This window comes from Rhinopithecus roxellana, chromosome 17, assembly GCF_007565055.1.
Source record: "Rhinopithecus roxellana isolate Shanxi Qingling chromosome 17, ASM756505v1, whole genome shotgun sequence".
Taxonomy (NCBI): domain Eukaryota; kingdom Metazoa; phylum Chordata; class Mammalia; order Primates; family Cercopithecidae; genus Rhinopithecus; species Rhinopithecus roxellana.
In genome coordinates, this window is record NC_044565.1 from 103,578,092 (window position 1) to 103,594,859 (window position 16,768).

Here is a 16,768-nt window from a genome sequence, read left to right on the forward strand (position 1 = left end):
TATTTTTATTTCCTATCCGCATTGTAAATCAACATGTATACCGACCACCTCTGAGATACTGTCCTTAACAAGGTAGCATGCATCTGAAATAAACTGTGATCTCATGTTTCTCTCTCTCTGTCTCTCTAGCTACTTTGTTTTCCTTTATCTTACAAAAGATAGTCGTTTCCTCACCATAAATATTATGAACAAGACTACTTCTGAAGTGTGGTTGATAGATGGCCTGAGCCCTTGGGACCCACCAGTGCTTATTCAGAAGCGAATACATGGGGTCCTTTACTATGTTGAACACAGAGATGATGAATTATACATTCTCACTAATGTTGGAGAGCCTACAGAATTTAAGGTAATCCTAGATGCTCCTTGTTCCCATTTGGGCTGTTAAGAAGTGTCACACTTTGATCAACTACATTTCTTGCTCCCAGAGCTCATTGTTTTATAAATTGATGCCACCTTCCTATGTATAACCAATCCCATTTCTTTTCCCTTAGAGCTAATGCTTCTACATATTTTCATTGTGCCTAAAAAGTTAGTAAGTAAAACATATTCTGTCCTGAGTTTATGTTATCAAAATCAAACTTAGTAGCTTAAAAGAGCAAACTTATAAACTCGTGATTTTATGAGTTGGCAATTTGGATTGATCTCAGCTAGGCAGTTCTTCTGCTGGTATCAGCTAAACTCACTGATGTATCTGTAGTCAGTCAGCTAGCTGTCAATGCCCTCACTCAAATGTCCAGTGGTTGGCTAAGCACTGGGTCATACTGTCTCGCCACCCAGCAGGCTAGTCAGGACTCATTCATATGGTGATGGTCACACTTTATCCCTGATGTAGAGTTAGTTCCTTCAGCTCTTCATAAAATAGTGAGGACTAGTATGGTCTAGTTCTCAGTGATTTCATCTCTGGATGCTGTAGCCTTCATGTTTTCTTACCTATATGTCTTCTAACTTTGTTCCATGTAGCTAATGAGAACAGCAGCTGATACCCCTGCAATTATGAATTGGGATCTATTTTTTACGATGAAGAGAAATACAAAAGTGATAGACTTGGACATGTTTAAGGATCACTGTGTTCTATTTCTGAAGCACAGCAATCTCCTTTATGTTAATGTGATTGGTCTGGCTGATGATTCAGTTCGGTCTCTAAAGGTATGTTTAATTTTCAGAAGTTAATACTATTAATCAAAATATATATGCAGTTTAGTTTAACAGACCATCACATTTTGAATAGTGGCAACAGTGTTCTTTTTCTTAAAAGGAATTTAATTTAAATGGAATTTAGCAAAGTCACTGTTGGGTTTAGGAGGGTTATCTTAGAATTACTTAGAGGATCTTGCTTTTTATGCAGTTTTACTTAAAACAGTGTCTTATGGCATGGACTTCAGAAGTAGAGTTAAGTGCTAATATTTCTCTTTCTGTATTTCTCTATACCTCATATATCTCTACAACTTTAGGTATAGCAATAACTCAGGTCAAACTTTGTAACTAGTGCCTAAACACTGACTGCTGCTCCCCCGTCCCACATCCCCAACAGGGACAATAGTGGTACCCACTGTGTTTTAGCCACTACATGCTTGTGTCTGCATCATCTCTCTGCCAGTTTTCTTATCCACGGGGAATGCAGCGAGCAAACTTTGGTTTCTTTCAATGTAGGAGTAGCAGTGATCTCCACAGCAGCACAGAAGGGTAATAGTGGCAAGACTGCTTGGCAAGCTGACTAGTTGATACTACTTGTGGCTACCAGGAAAGATAACCTGCCTTCACAAGTGAACTTCCTAAAATTGGTGAATGACAACCTTATTGCCCAGTTTTAAAGCAGCATTAACATGGGAGTTAAGGTAGTAGGCACTGAAGGAAAGAGGATGGCTTCCATTTTGTTTGATATGAAAAGAGTTATTGAGCCAGTTGATGAGAAAACAGCATAGAGCACTTATATGTCCCTAACTCCAGTATTGTTAAAACTCCTGTCAAAATGCAATTTCAATCAATTCAGTGGCTTTTTATTGAACTTTTATGTGCACAATACTGTATCGGGCATTATAGAGTCGAAAGCTGTTAAAGTAGAATATCCTAGCCTTAAGGAGGATATAGTTAATCATAAGATTAGACTAGTACACAAAGGTTAAGTATATCATGGATTTAAATAAGTAATATCAAAAACATAAAATGTGCTGTGGGGCCCAAACTAGAGAAAGAAGGTCCAGGCAAGCTTTTGGTAAAGTTGGTTGAATGTGAAATAAACCAAAGAGGAGAGAGAGGATTTTGACAGGTGGAGAGGGGATGGTATTCCAAGATGAGAAAGCCATCAAATGAAGCTCTATGCTCTGACATTCAGAAAATGTTTGGGGAACTGTTAATTGTTCTGTTTTATTAAAGCGCTATACATTTCTGGGGGATGAAGCCATGATTTGACTTTTTGTGAGTGTCAATTTGAGGAATTTATTAATAAATTATGAAAGGTAACATTTAAAGTTTTTGAGCAAGGGAATGGTTTGAGGAGTGACAGCCATATTAGGATACACTAAACCAAAAAGAAGTAAGCGGCAGGAAGCTAGTTTTGAGATTGTTTTATTGGTATAAATAAGAAATAACAAGGACCTGAAACAACTGAAATTCTCCAGCTACTCCCTAAAATCAGAAGATCAAATGTAATGTCCAGTCTCTTAGGACACTATGTAAGTGTCCTAAAACCAAAATGGTGATTGACTTGAGGTATTTCCTTATTGTCTTCATCTGCTGGAATGCAAAGTATTTCTTTTGCTAATTTTTAAAATTTTAATATTATTATTTTAGATAGTATTTCTTTTTTTTTAACTTTTACTTTCAGGGGTACATGTGCAGGTGGGTTTAATAGATAAATTGTGTGTCACAGGGGTTTAATATACCTATTGTTTTGTCACTCAGGTAATAAGCATAGTACACAATAGGTAGTTTTTCAGTCCTCACCCTCCTTTAACCCTCAGGTAGGCCCCAGTGTCTGTTACTCTCTCCCTTGTGTCTATGTGGACTCAAATGTTTAGCTCCCACTTTTAAGTGAGAACATGTGGTGTTTGATTTTTTGTTCCTCTGTTGGCTTGCTTAGGATAATGGCCTCCAGCTTCATCCATGTTGCTGCAAAGAACATTATCTCTTTCTTTTTTACGGCTGCGTAGTATTCTGTGGTGTATCTGTACCACATTTTCTGTATCCAGTCTATCACTGATGGACATTTAGGTTGATTCCATGTCTTTGCTATTGTGATGAACATAATGTGTGCATGTGTCTTTGTGGTAGAGCGATTTGTATTCCTTTGGTTATATACCCAATAATGGTACTGCTGAGTCAAATCATAGTTCTGTTTTACATTCTTTGAGAAATTCCCAAACTGCTTTCCACAGTGGCTGAACTTACATTTCCACTAGCAGTGTATAAGCTTTTCCTTTTTTCTACAGCCTCACCAGCATGTTATATTTTGACTTTGTAACTACAGTCATGCTAGCTGATGTGAGATGGTATCTCATTGTGGTTTTGATTTGCATTCCTCTAATGATTAGTGATGTTGAGCACTGTTTTCGTATGCTTGTTGGCTGCATGTATGTCTTCTTATAAAAATGACTGTTCATGTCCTTTGCCCACTTTTTTATGGTGGTGGGATTTTTTTCTGTTTTTGTCTGTCTGTTTTGCTTGTTAATTTAAGTTCCTTATAAATTCTGGATACTAGACCTTTGTCAGATGCATAGTTTGTGAATATTTCTTCCCATTCTGAGGTTGTCTGTTTACTCTGTTGATAGTTTATTTGGCTGTGCAGGAGCTCTTTAGTTTCCATTTGCCGATTTTTGGTTTTGTTGCAATTGCTTTGGCATCTTTGTCATAAAATCTTTGCCCTTGTCTAGAATTATATTTCCTAGGTTTTCTTCAAGGGTTTTTATAGTCTTAGGTTTTACATTTAAGTCTTCAATTCATCTTAAGTTGATTTTTATATATGGTGTAAGGAAGGGATCCAGTTTAACATCTTCTGCCTATGGCTAACCATTTACATGTTAACTGGTGCTAAATTTAGACATTTTCAATTGGGAAACTGGTGGAGCATCTATTCTTATTTCAATCTGTATGAATAGGAATGGGAGAGGATATATAATTTCTAGCAGTGCACTTGTTACAACAAAATTCTATGTCAGGAAAGTTAGAAATGTCATGTGGAGTTTACTCTGCTATATCATTTGACTTCTAAGTAAATAATGACCTTTTATATTTTTTGTAAGTATTCTTATTTTAAAGATATGCCCCAGTTTCCATGGTTTTAAATTCCATTAGAACAAACATTATGCCTTTAATTTATTCTGTATCTTCTATCTCTTCATTTTCTGACCCTGCCCAAATGATAGTACCTATTATGACTTGTATAATGTTCTAGTCATCATCAAGTGGAATTAAATACTACTTGATCTTTCTGGTTAGTACCTGGTATATAATAAAGAGAATTTTATAGATCAGACCATTTTTATGAACCTGGATAATATTAATTAATATCCACAGATAGTGCCATACACAAAAGACAAAATATTTAACCAAAGTGTGAGTGCATTATAAAATATTTCTATATGTAATATCTCTGCCTAGTAGGCACTTGACTAAAAGATTTTTTTAAATTCAATCTCAGCCTGTAATCCCAGCACTTCGGGAGACCAAGGCAGGCGGATCACCTGAGGTCAGGGGTTCAGGACCACCCTGGCCAACATGGCAAAACCTTGTCTCTACTAAAAATACAAAAAATATAAAATACAAAAAATACTAAAAATACAAAAACTAGCCAGGCATGGTGGCAGGCGCCTATAGTCCCAGCTATTCTGGAGGCTGAGGCAAGAGAGTTGCTTGAACCCGGAAAGTGGAGGCTGCAGTGAGCCAAGATCAAGCCACTGCATTCCAGCCTGGGTGCAAGAGCAAGACTCCGTCTCTAAATAAATAAATAAATTCTGTCTTAGCAATAGAAATGTAAAACCCTTCACATACTCGCCTCCTATCCTTGGTCATCATGCCATCAGTATTTTCTGGAAGTATTTTTTTTTTTTTTTTTTTTTTGGTCACAAAAAGAAGTTATGATATTTAATTGAGGCCAGTTGGGATGTTTTTTGCTGTATGCTAACATCAGTTTTATTTAGAGGAGGAGTCTGCATACTCAGGCCAATTTTCTTTGGGCATGTATGTCTTAATTATTCTTTTGATGAAATAACTATAGTTTGCTGTTAGAGTGCTAAAACTGAACCTGTTTCTGTCAGGTATCTAAGGAATGTCTCCCTGTCTCCTGGCCTACATACTCTCTGGTGCTGTCCATTAATATACACAGATACACTACAGGCTTATCTCAATAGGAAACTAACTTAAGATATCCTTGAGTTAGTTAATACTTATATCTGCATTAGCTGGATGAACTTTTAAAAGTCCATAGCCTTGAAACAGTTTTTATTATGATTAAAACATTAACGTTGGTCCCATTAGTTTTAGAAAAACACCAAAAATACTTTTTGATTTACTGGAACCACTTGGTCTAAAGCTAAGACAGCTTACTACATGGGTCACATAGAGACTGTCCTGAAGTCTCACCAAAGGGCAGAAAAACTTGAGCTTCCATGGGCTAAGGAACCTTGTACCCTCACTCTGAGGCCTGGTTATGAGGTTTGTAGCAGTGCTGCTTTTTTTCCCCTCTCAAGTCTCAGTTTGCTTGCTTATAACTGCTACCAGATTTCTCAATTTTTGTTTACATTTTACTCTCCAGTTATGGCTTAAATTTAAATAGACAAGTTATCCTTTAAAACAACCCTCAATGTGAGAAGCATACATTAGGAACTTTTAGAGATTGCCACTAATGTGTTTCATGAAAATAGATTTTTTTTTTTATTAAGAAGAAGAAATTTGCTCAGAGAACATAAACTCTGGCTGTAGTTGCTGCATGTGGAATGGTATCCTCTTTATGCACAAATCCCCCGGCTGCCCTTTTTCAATAGTGCCCACCAGTGATGTTTCTGTGCCTCTGATTTTCTAAGGAATTTGCTCTTTCTACAATTACTCAGGAAAAGAAAGGCAATTTTCTTTTAATATTCTGCCTCTCGGTACCATTTCTAACACTCTGTCAACCTGCTTACCAGAGTTCTTTAAAAGGTGTAAGAGGGATGTTAGTGGAAGGCTTGAAGCTGGACCCTGCTGCTCTAAGAGAATAAATTTTGATTCCTTTCCTTTTTTCTTAAAGTTAAGAACTTTGAGTATAATAGCTGTGAGTCTCTCAGAGTAGATGTGCCAGAAAAGGTTTTGTTCTGCACAATGGTTAGCCTAGGAGCTAAAAGTTAGAAACAAATTACAAATGCCTTAATGCTGCTGAGCCCGTTTATAGCCCTGAAATAATAACTGTCATCACTGTAGCTATCCAGGCAGCAGGGTAAGGACTGGTGGGTAAATTATGAAAAACACACTCACGTGAGGGATTTCACGTTCTTTGAGAATGGAGATCTTGGCAGTGTCGGTAGGTTCTGGAATTACTATTTGATTTGCTCTTATTCTTCCATTTTACTATTTTATTATCTAAGCTTATACCCCAAAATAAACTTTTATGTTAAAGCCAATTTCATGTAAAGCTAGAATCATAAATCATTTTCCTACAGTTTGTCTTATTTTATTGGTCATTAATGTACAATTTTGTTTTTCATTTGAAATATACTTTGTTGTGATAAAGTAATCCTTGAATGAGGCATCGTGTGGTAACAAAAAGTAAACTACATATCCACATCATCTTGTTTGGAGAAGACTTAGAAATTTAATTAATGGGCCGGGCGCGGTGGCTCAAGCCTGTAATCCCAGCACTTTGGGAGGCCGAGATGGGCGGATCACGAGGTCAGGAGATCGAGACCATCCTGGCTAACACGGTGAAACCCCGTCTCTACTAAAAATACAAAAACTAGCCGGGCGAGGTGGCGGACGCCTGTAGTCCCAGCTACTCGGGAGGCTGAGGCAGGAGAATGGCGTAAACCCCGGAGGCAGAGCTTGCAGTGAGCTGAGATCTGGCCACTGCACTCCAGACCGGGCGACAGAGCGAGACTCCACCTCAAAAAAAAAAAAAAAAAAGAAAGAAATTTAATGATACTTGGTGGCCTAAATAAAGAATAAAAATAGCTGTTTTATTTCTTTAGCTCCCTCCTTGGGCCTGTGGATTCATAATGGATACAAATTCTGACCCAAAGAACTGCCCCTTTCAACTCTGCTCTCCAATACGTCCCCCAAAATATTACACGTACAAGTTTGCAGAAGGCAAACTGTTTGAGGAAACTGGGCATGAAGACCCAATCACAAAGACTAGTCGTGTTTTACGCCTAGAAGCCAAAAGCAAGGTAGGTCTTGTAATCTTCACTTTCAGCTCCCATTTACTGAAAGCATACTGTTTGCCAGATGCCATGCAATTGTTGGAGTTACATTAGCACGGTTTCCTAATGTAGATTTCTTAGACCACAGTTAATACCCAAATGACTTTAGGGGTATGTGATTTTTTTTTTAACCTTAATACTCATGTTTGTTTTAACATGGATTAGAAAATTTATAGCATGTCAAGCTTTTTATTTTACATGTTGTTTATGTCTGATTTTTTGAAGTTGATTTTAAAAGAAAAATTAATAGTCAGAGTTGGTATGTAGTTATGGTAAAAATTGTGAAGGTGGCTAGAGTAAACTAGACTGATACAGTCCCTGCCCTCATGGAGCTTACAGCTAGCAGGAAAGATGACATGTTTATAAAAGTCATTAATAACATCCTGACTGCTGCAAAGGAGGACATACTGAGTACAGTGGGAGCATAGAGTAAAGGGATTTTACCTAGTCTAGAGAGATCAGGGAAGTTTTCTCCAAGGAAGTTATGTCTCAGGTAAAGCCACTAGGATGGTTAAGAGTAAACTAGAGGCCGGGCGTGGTGGCTCAAGCCTGTAATCCCAGCACTTTGGGAGGCCGAGACGGGCGGATCACGAGGTCAGGAGATCGAGACCATCCTGGCTAACACGGTGAAACCCCATCTCTACTAAAAAGTACAAAAAACTAGCTGGGTGAGGTGGCGGGCGCCTGTAGTCCCAGCTACACGGGAGGCTGAGGCAGGAGAATGGCGTAAACCTGGGAGGCGGAGCTTGCAGTGAGCTGAGATCCGGCCACTGCACTCCAGCCTGGGCAACAGAGCAAGACTCCATCTCAAAAAAAAAAAAAAAAAAAAAAAGAGTAAACTAGAGGCCGGGCACGGCCATCAAGCCTGTAATCCCAGCACTTTGGGAGGCCGAGGCGGGCGGATCACAAGGTCAGGAGATCGAGACCATCCTGGCTAACACGGTGAAACCCCGTCTCTACTAAAAAGTACAAAAAACTAGCCGGGCGAGGTGGCAGGCGCCTGTAGTCCCAGCTACTCGGGAGGCTGAGGCAGGAGAATGGCGTGAACCCGGGAGGCGGAGCTTGCAGTGAGCTGAGATCCGGCCACTGCACTCCAGCTTGGGTGACAGAGCAAGACTCCGTCTCAAAAAAAAAAAAAAAAAGAGTAAACTAGAAAGGAGACAGGGGATTCCGTTTTGTACAGAGGCCCTGAATTTGGGGAGAAATTATAAAATTCAAGAAGTGTAGGACTGGCCAGGTGCAGTGGCTCATGCCTGTAATCCTAATGCTTTGGGAGGTCGAGGCAGGTGGATCACAAGGTCAGGAGATCGAGACCAGCCTGGCCAACATAGTGAAACCCTGTCTCTACTAAAAATAGAAAAAATTAGCTGGGCGTGGTGGCAGGTGCCTATAATCTCAGCTACTCAGGAGGCTGAGGCAGGAGAATCCATTGAACCCAGGAGGCGAAGGTTGCAGTAAGTCAAGACCTTGCCACTGCACTCCAGCCTGGGCAACAGAGCGAGACTCCATCTCAAAAAAAAAAAAAAGTGTAGGGCTAGGCACAGTGGCTCAAACTTGTAATCCCAACACTTTGGGGGGCCAAGCTGGGAGGATTACTTGAGCCCAGAAGTTAGAGACCAACCTGGGCAATATAGTGAGACATCTCTACAAAAACCAAAAAAATATTAGCCAGGCATGGTGGCATATGCTTGTAGTCCCTGCTGCTTAGGAAGCTGATATGGGAGGATTGCTTGAGCCCAGGAGGTTGAGGCTGCAGTGAGCTGTGATTGCACCATTGCATTCCAGCCTAAGTGACAGAGTAAGATCCTGTCTCAGAAAAAATCAAATATAAAGGAGGCCATTATGGTCAAAATCAAGTAAAAGAGGGAAGATTGGCAGGGTGAGGAGTAGAGAGAAGAGCCATAGAAAAGGAAATAACAAATATCCATATTCCAGGTATATTCAATATATAGAATTTACAAATTTGTGCAAGTAGGGAACAAATTAATGTATAAACTATAGCCTTGAATTTAAGGAGTCATCAGACTTTAGCATTTCTTATATCAGATAATTTCACCTGTGCTGACACAATGAATTACAACACAAGCCTTTTATTCTTAGGAATTTTTTTCTTTAATTCATTTATTTTTCTCTGAAAATCTTTATATATTAGTATTTTTATATTACAAAAGCAATACATGCTTGTTGAAACAGATGCAAAAATACAGAACAAATAAATCTTAAATGACTGCTTCTCAGTACCATTTGCTTGCTGCACCTCTTAGAAATAATCATTATGGGCGGGCGCAGTAGCTCACGCCTGTAATCCCAGCATTTTGGGAGACTGAGGTGGGCGTATCACGAGGTCGGTAGATCGAGACCATCCTGGCTAACACGGTGAAACCCCGTCTCTACTAAAAATACAAAAAATTAACCGGGCATGGTGGTGGACGCCTGTAGTCCCAGCTACTCGGGAGGCTGAGGCAGGAGAATGGCATGAACCCAGGAGGCAGAGCTTGCAGTGAACCGAGATCGCACCACTGCACTTCAGCTCTGGGCGACAGAGCAAGACTCTGTCTCAAAAAAAAAAAAAAAAAAAAAGAAATAATCATTGTTAGCCACTTAGTGTATTATCTTTTAGATAAGGTTTTGTTTGGTTTTACAAACATGGAGTTATACTTGTCTATCAAAATGTTGTAACTATTGGAGCCGAAATGGAAAGAACAGTTAAGCGCCATGTTCTTGGAGAGCCAAGAGGGGAGAAGAGAAGCAGCTGCTAAATGGAAGCTGCTGTACCTTTCCACAGGCGTTTTAGTACTGCTGGCAAACCCAGATCCAGCCCATCACAGGACTAGCTACTATTTTACCTCTTCCTTTCAAAAGTTTCAACAAGCAAGTTTTTTTGATTGTATAATTGAAGTTGGGAAAGAGGTGGGGGGCAAAAGACCCATATTGTTTTATAGAAATTAATCTACATCAAGTTTTATAAAAGTGAATCTTACTAAAAGTGAAAGTTAACAATGTCATAACAACGTGGGTATTTTAAAGAAGAATGAGAGGAGGATTTCCTCCTTATTTGATAACATTTTGATGTCTCCAGTTTTTGCCCCAAAGTGAAGTTTTCAAAATGAGAATGAAAATACGGAGAGTGGCTTGGTTATATTATTTATTTTCTTTATGTAAACTAGTGCTATTTCATTAGTTTAAGCAGGGTGAAAACCAATTTATCTTTTTTCTGTGGAAGGTAGATCAGAGTTAGTTCTTTTGTCTGTTCAGAGACTGCCTAGTTTCAATCAACTGGAATTGATGAGTTTGAGCTACATTAGGGGATGCTTACATAGCCTACAAGTAACTTAGTAACTCTACAAATAATTTAACTTACTTTAACCCTACAAAGAATTTTACCAAAAAATTTTAAAAGCACTTTAAATTTTTATTTATTTTATTTTATTTTTATTTATTTATTTATTTATTTTTTGAGACAGAGTCTTGCTTTGTCGTCCAGGCTAGAGTGCAGTGGCATGATGTCCGCTCACTGCAAGCTCCGCCCCCTGGGTTCATGCCATTCTCCTGCCTCAGCCTCCCGAGTAGCTGGGACTACAGGCTCCCACCACCGCACCCAGTTAATTTTTTTGTATTTTTCTTAGAGACGGGGTTTCACCATATTTGCCAGGATGGTCTCGATCTCCTGACCTAGCAATCTGCCCGCCTTGGCCTCCCAAAGTGCTGGGATTTACAGGCGAGAGCCACCATGCCTGGCCTAAATTTTTTTTAAATAAAGTTAAACGGGCCTTTGAAGAGGATTGTGGTAGTTATCAGTAACGTCAGTAAGATTTCAAGTCTTAATGGTTGAGAATTCTGACTACAGAGGATAAAAAATTGAGTATCTACAAATATGCTGACTAAAGTCAGATACTCAAAAGTGAGAAATGCCAATATCTAGCTCTAGGCATAGGAAGAATGCTATACTAGGAATTCTAACCTTAGTAAGTATTTTGGTTTCATCTGAAAATTTAAAATTAGAGTTATAGTGGGTGGTGAAGAACTCTTTAAAATTACATTATTGTTATGAAAAGCTGCATTTAATAAAATGTTTTCAGGCCAATCTTGCTGCTCTTTTCTGGTTAATACTGTAGGACAGCAAGGTAGCTGAAAACAAAAGCCATGATGTATTTTTAGAGACCATCATTCTTTTTCTTAAACAAATTTGTGCTCAATATCAATAGGTAGCACGTAAGTGGGGACACTGCACCTCAATGTATTTTAAATTGGGATAAAATGTTATTATAAAAGACTCTTCTTTACATACATAGTACTTCTTCATTTCTAGGATGGAAAATTAGTGCCAATGACTGTTTTCCACAAAACTGACTCTGAGGACTTGCAGAAGAAACCTCTCTTGATACATGTATATGGAGCTTATGGAATGGATTTGAAAATGAATTTCAGGCCTGAGAGGCGGGTCCTGGTGGATGATGGATGGATATTAGCATACTGCCATGTTCGGTGAGTCAGTATATTTTACCTGGCATGTAAGTGCTAGACCATTGTGACAGATGTCAAGAATAGCAATGTATCAGGGAACAAAAACTTATTTAATATTTTCATTTTTATTACTCAATTTATGTATTCCTAAACCAGTGCTGGTAAAACTTGATTCTGTAACAGATTAGTTGATCCAAAAAGCAAAAGGGTTGGTTGTTAGGATTTTTGCATAGATGTACCAGACTCTATACTTATTTAGTAACATTATTATTTCCATTCAGTTCTGAATTTAGGTTTAAGTAGCCTCTAAATCTGAACTCCTGTTTTCCATTTAATTTCCATTTAACTTCCATTTTATTTCAGCTGTTTTCAAGAAACAAATATTATTTTATATTTCTGCTTAAAATTCTCCACCTCCCCATTTCTAGAACAAAGTCCAGATTCCCCAGTATAATACTCCTAATGGTCTTAACTGATCTTTGTACTGGCATTTATCATCATATCCTTTTGTTTTTTGAGACAGAGTTTTGTTTTGTCACCCAGGATGGAGTGCAGTGGCATAATCTCAGCTCACTGCAACCTCTGCCTGCCAGGTTCAAGCGATTCTCCTGCCTCAGGCTCCTGAGTAGCTGGAACTACAGGTGCACACCACCACACCGTCTGACTTTTTTTTTTTTTTTGAGATGGAGTCTCGCTCTGTCGTCCAGGCTGGAGTGCAGTGGCGTGATCTTGGCTCACTGCAACCTCTGCCTCCAGCGTTCAAGTGATTCTCCTGCCTCAGCCTCCCGAGTAGCTGGGATTACAGGTGCCTGCCACAACTCCCAACTAATTTTTGTATTTTTAGTAGAGACAGGGTTTCACCATGTTGACCAGACTGGTCCCGAACTCCTGACCTCAAGTGATCCACCCGCCTCAGCCTCCCAAAGTACTGAGATTACAGTCATGAGCCACCGCACCAGCCTGGTTTTTTTGTATTTTAGTAGAGACAGAGTTTTACCATGTTGCCCAGGCTGGTCTCGAACTCCTGAGCTCAGGCAGTCCGCCCACCTTGGCCTTCCAAAGTCATGTCCTTGCATTTTATTTATTTTGTCTTTTTTTTTTTTTTGAGACGGAGTCTCACTCTGTCTCCCAGGCTGGAGTGCAGTGGCACGATCTCCGCTCACTGCAACCTCTGCCTCCCAGGTTCAAGTAATTCTCCTGCCTCAGCCTCGTGAGTAGTTGGGATTATAGGCGCACACCATCACACCCAGCTAATTTTTTGTATTTTTAGGAGAGACGGTTGGTCGGTCTGGTCTCAAACTCCTGACCTCAAGTGATCTGCCCACCTCAGCCTCCCAACGTGCTGGGATTATAGGCATGAGGCACTGTGCCCAGCCCCCGAAGTCATGTCTTTTAAATGACATGCTCTGTCACCTCCTTGCCCTTACACACGCTGTGTCGTATCTGTGTCTTAATGCCTTTTCTTTGCCCTCTGGAAACTCAAATTTTTCCTTCACAACTCAGTTTAGGTATCATCTCCATAAAAGCATTTGTGTTCCTGACTCGTATTTGTACCCCTCACCTGGCAGATGGATATTCTTTCCTCTGCTCCTGTAATACCTTAAATACACTTGTGTTACAGCAGTGACCACATTGCTGGGTAAGTCATTGTTTTCTTACCCCACAAAATTACTATCTTCTCCAGGGTAGGGGATTTTCGTTTGTTTCTACTTTTAAGGTCTGTACTTAATCCCTAATAAATGGGCAGGCACTCAAAACCTATTTGTTGAATCAATTCTGGATTGCCTATATCAGAAGTTGGCAAACCTTTTTCTCTAAAGAGCTACATAGTCACATTTTAGGCTTTGCAGGCCCCATACAGTTTCTGTTGCACATTCCTTGTTTTCACCCAACCTTTAAAAAGCAAAAACCAGTCTTAGCTCCAGGGCCACACAAAAACAGGCCTCCGGGTATAGTTTACTGACCCCAGCCTACATCATTAATGTTTTTTTTCCACTAAAACCTTTTTGCCCTTCAATTTCAGGGGTGGTGGTGAGTTAGGCCTCCAGTGGCACGCTGATGGCCGCCTAACTAAAAAACTCAATGGCCTTGCTGACTTAGAGGCTTGCATTAAGACGCTTCATGGCCAAGGCTTTTCTCAGCCAAGTCTAACAACCCTGACTGCTTTCAGTGCTGGAGGGGTGCTTGCGGGAGCATTGTGTAATTCTAATCCAGAGCTGCTGAGAGCAGTGACTTTGGAGGTGAGTACACTCTGTCTGTACTGTTTATGGAATGGGGGAGGTGTGAAGCCATAGGCTACTCTAAGAAAAAAATTTTTGTCCTGGCGCAGTGGTTCATGCCTGTAATTCCAGCAGTTTGGGAAGCTGAGGTAGGCAGATTGCTTTCCAGGAGTTCAAGACCAGCCTAGGCAACATGGTGGGACCCTGTCTCTGCAAGAAATAAAATAAATAAATAATAAAAATTAAAAAAAAAACAACTACCCAGGCTTGGTGGCGGCGCATACCTGTAGTATGTGGGAGGCTACTTGGGAGGCTGAGGTAAGAGGATCGCTTGAGAGGTTGAGGCTGCAGTGAACCACTGTACTCAAGCCTGAGCAACAGAATAAGACTCTGTATCAAGAAAAGGAAAGAAAAACATTTCTGTTACAGTTTTACCATAGCATAGGAGTATAATAAAGCTTTTAAGTTTTAAACTCAGAATTATAGCTTGAGGAGAACTTCTAAAGTTATTTTAATCCAACTATTAACCCTTATTCTTCTCTGACAGTGTTCTTTATTATTTTTAAGGATTTCCACTGAAAGATATTAATGGCTATTTCCATTGCTTATTTGTATTTGTAAGCACCTTTAGAATTAGTGAAAAAGCACTGAAGCATATATGAGTCCCAGTTGAGAAAGCCAGGCAGAGCATGCTGTGACTCTGGAAGGCACTGAGTCCTTTGGCTCCTGGTCACCTTGACAGGCTACTGCCCATCAACATTTCAGTCCTAGATTTATAGGCTCTTTATTTTTAGATAGTCCATTCTTAATGGTCATTTGGGCATAGTTTTTCTGTACTTTAATTGAAATATCTTACCCTGTTCTGAAAATGATTATCTTTTCTCAGTGTCAAAAATTATGAAGTAACATTGTAGCAGTTGGTTTCACTGCTATCATTCTCCTACTTCCTGGTTAGAAGTCTGTGACTGAGGAGTCTGTGACTGAGATGGGAGAGAGTAAATTATTTTCAGGATTTTTTATTTTGAGTTTGGGGAGTTTATACTGTGGGTTTGTAAATAAGTGTTAAATAGTAGTAGTCATCTGTAAGTCTATTTTTTAAAATCAGAAAAATGTGGAGAAAAAAGAAACCTATGCACAAAGATAATGCAGAATTATTTATAGTTTAAAGAAAAAGCAACTAGCTTTTGACTTTTAGAAATTTAAAGGGAAATAATGAGAAGGATATTTATCCTAGGTTGCTTATTATAGTAAAGAATAGGAGACAACCTTTTATACATATATAAGTCAAAATTCTTAATTATAAGCACCAAAAATCAACCCTGACTAATTTAAGCAGAAAAAGGATTAAAGGGCATTAGGAAAATGTAGGTATGTTCAGACCAGTATTAGAGGCTACACAGCCAGAGGCATAGAATTGGCCCAATGAAACTATCACTGCCACCTCTGCCAAGCACAAATCACCTCACACTGCCAGTGCAACTTCTAGAGCTGGATATAGCTGTGGCACTTTTGCCAGAATAAATTATCTGTGATCACTGCTTCTTTGAATCACTGACTTCCCATGCAGAGTGTAGAGCACATGTGTCTGGTTGATAGACCCAAGTCACACATGGGTCACACAGCCACTCCCAAGCTGCAGGGAAAAATGGGAAAGAGAATGTCTAGCACTTAATACCTCTACAGTGAGAGGTAGGCTCTAGCTGACAAAGTCGGAGGTTTTTCAAATGCAAAATTCAGATGGTAGGCAGCCAAAAAGAATTACAGATGACTCACTATACTTGGTTAATGTTAATACGAGGGAAAGCTAAAAGCATGTTAACAGAAGAAAACAAAGCTAAGTGAAAAATACAGCCTTCATTTTTGTTGTTTTTTTGGGGTTTTTTTGTTTTTTTGTTTTTTGAGTCAGAGTTTTACTCTCTCACCCAGGCTGGAATGCATTGGCGTACGAACACAGCTCACTACAGCCTTGACCTCTGGGGCTCAGGTGATCCTCCCACCTCAGCCTCCTGAGTATCTGGGACTACAGGCATGTGCCACCATGCCCTGCTAATTTTTGTGGTTTGTTGTTGTAGAGATGGGGTTTTACCATGTTGCCAGGCTAGTTTCAAACTCCTGGGCTCAAGTGATTTGCTCACCTCAGCCTCCCAACGTGCTGGGATTACAGGCATGAGCCACCATGTGCGACCCAGCCTTCGTTTTACTAAATTTTGTAACACTAATTATAAGCCAATGGGTTATTTTTTCTTTCACCTGGATATTTTCCAGAGTTTTTTTACTTAGCGTTTTTTACTTTTAATATAAAATGTCCAACTGGTGAAAGAGACTTTATTCCTTGGTGTGTGTGTGTGTGTTTTTTTTTTTATTTAAAAGTTTTTAATTATGGTAAAATACCATAAAATTTACCATCTCAACCATTTTTAAGTGAATAGTTCAGTAGTGGTAAGTGCATTCATATGCTTATGCAATCAATCTCCAGAACTCGTTTTTCATCTTACAAAACTGAAACCCTGTACCGATTAAACAGCTCTCCATTTGCTTCTTCCCACAACCTCTTATCTCTGTGAATTTGACTACTCAAGCACCTCACATAGGTGGAATCATACAAAATACACCTTTTTGTGACTGGTTTATTTCACTTTTATATCCTTGAGGTTTATATCCTTGAGGTTCATCCATATTGTAGCATGTATCAAAATTTTA

The 16,768-nt window shown here is 39.4% G+C and overlaps 1 protein-coding gene across 5 annotated transcripts in view; it reads left to right on the forward strand.

The window, feature by feature from the left end:
* Positions 1 to 16,768, forward strand: part of PREPL (prolyl endopeptidase like) — a 55,327-nt gene that overhangs the window by 33,279 nt on the left and 5,280 nt on the right. For all 5 annotated transcript variants that reach the window (XM_010356515.2, XM_030920864.1, XM_010356516.2 and 2 more), the window contains 5 exons: positions 130 to 346; positions 961 to 1,146; positions 7,155 to 7,352; positions 11,695 to 11,870; positions 13,873 to 14,089. In XM_010356515.2, the coding sequence (XP_010354817.1) occupies positions 130 to 346; positions 961 to 1,146; positions 7,155 to 7,352; positions 11,695 to 11,870; positions 13,873 to 14,089 (994 nt within the window). The remainder of the gene's footprint in view (positions 1 to 129; positions 347 to 960; positions 1,147 to 7,154; positions 7,353 to 11,694; positions 11,871 to 13,872; positions 14,090 to 16,768) is intronic.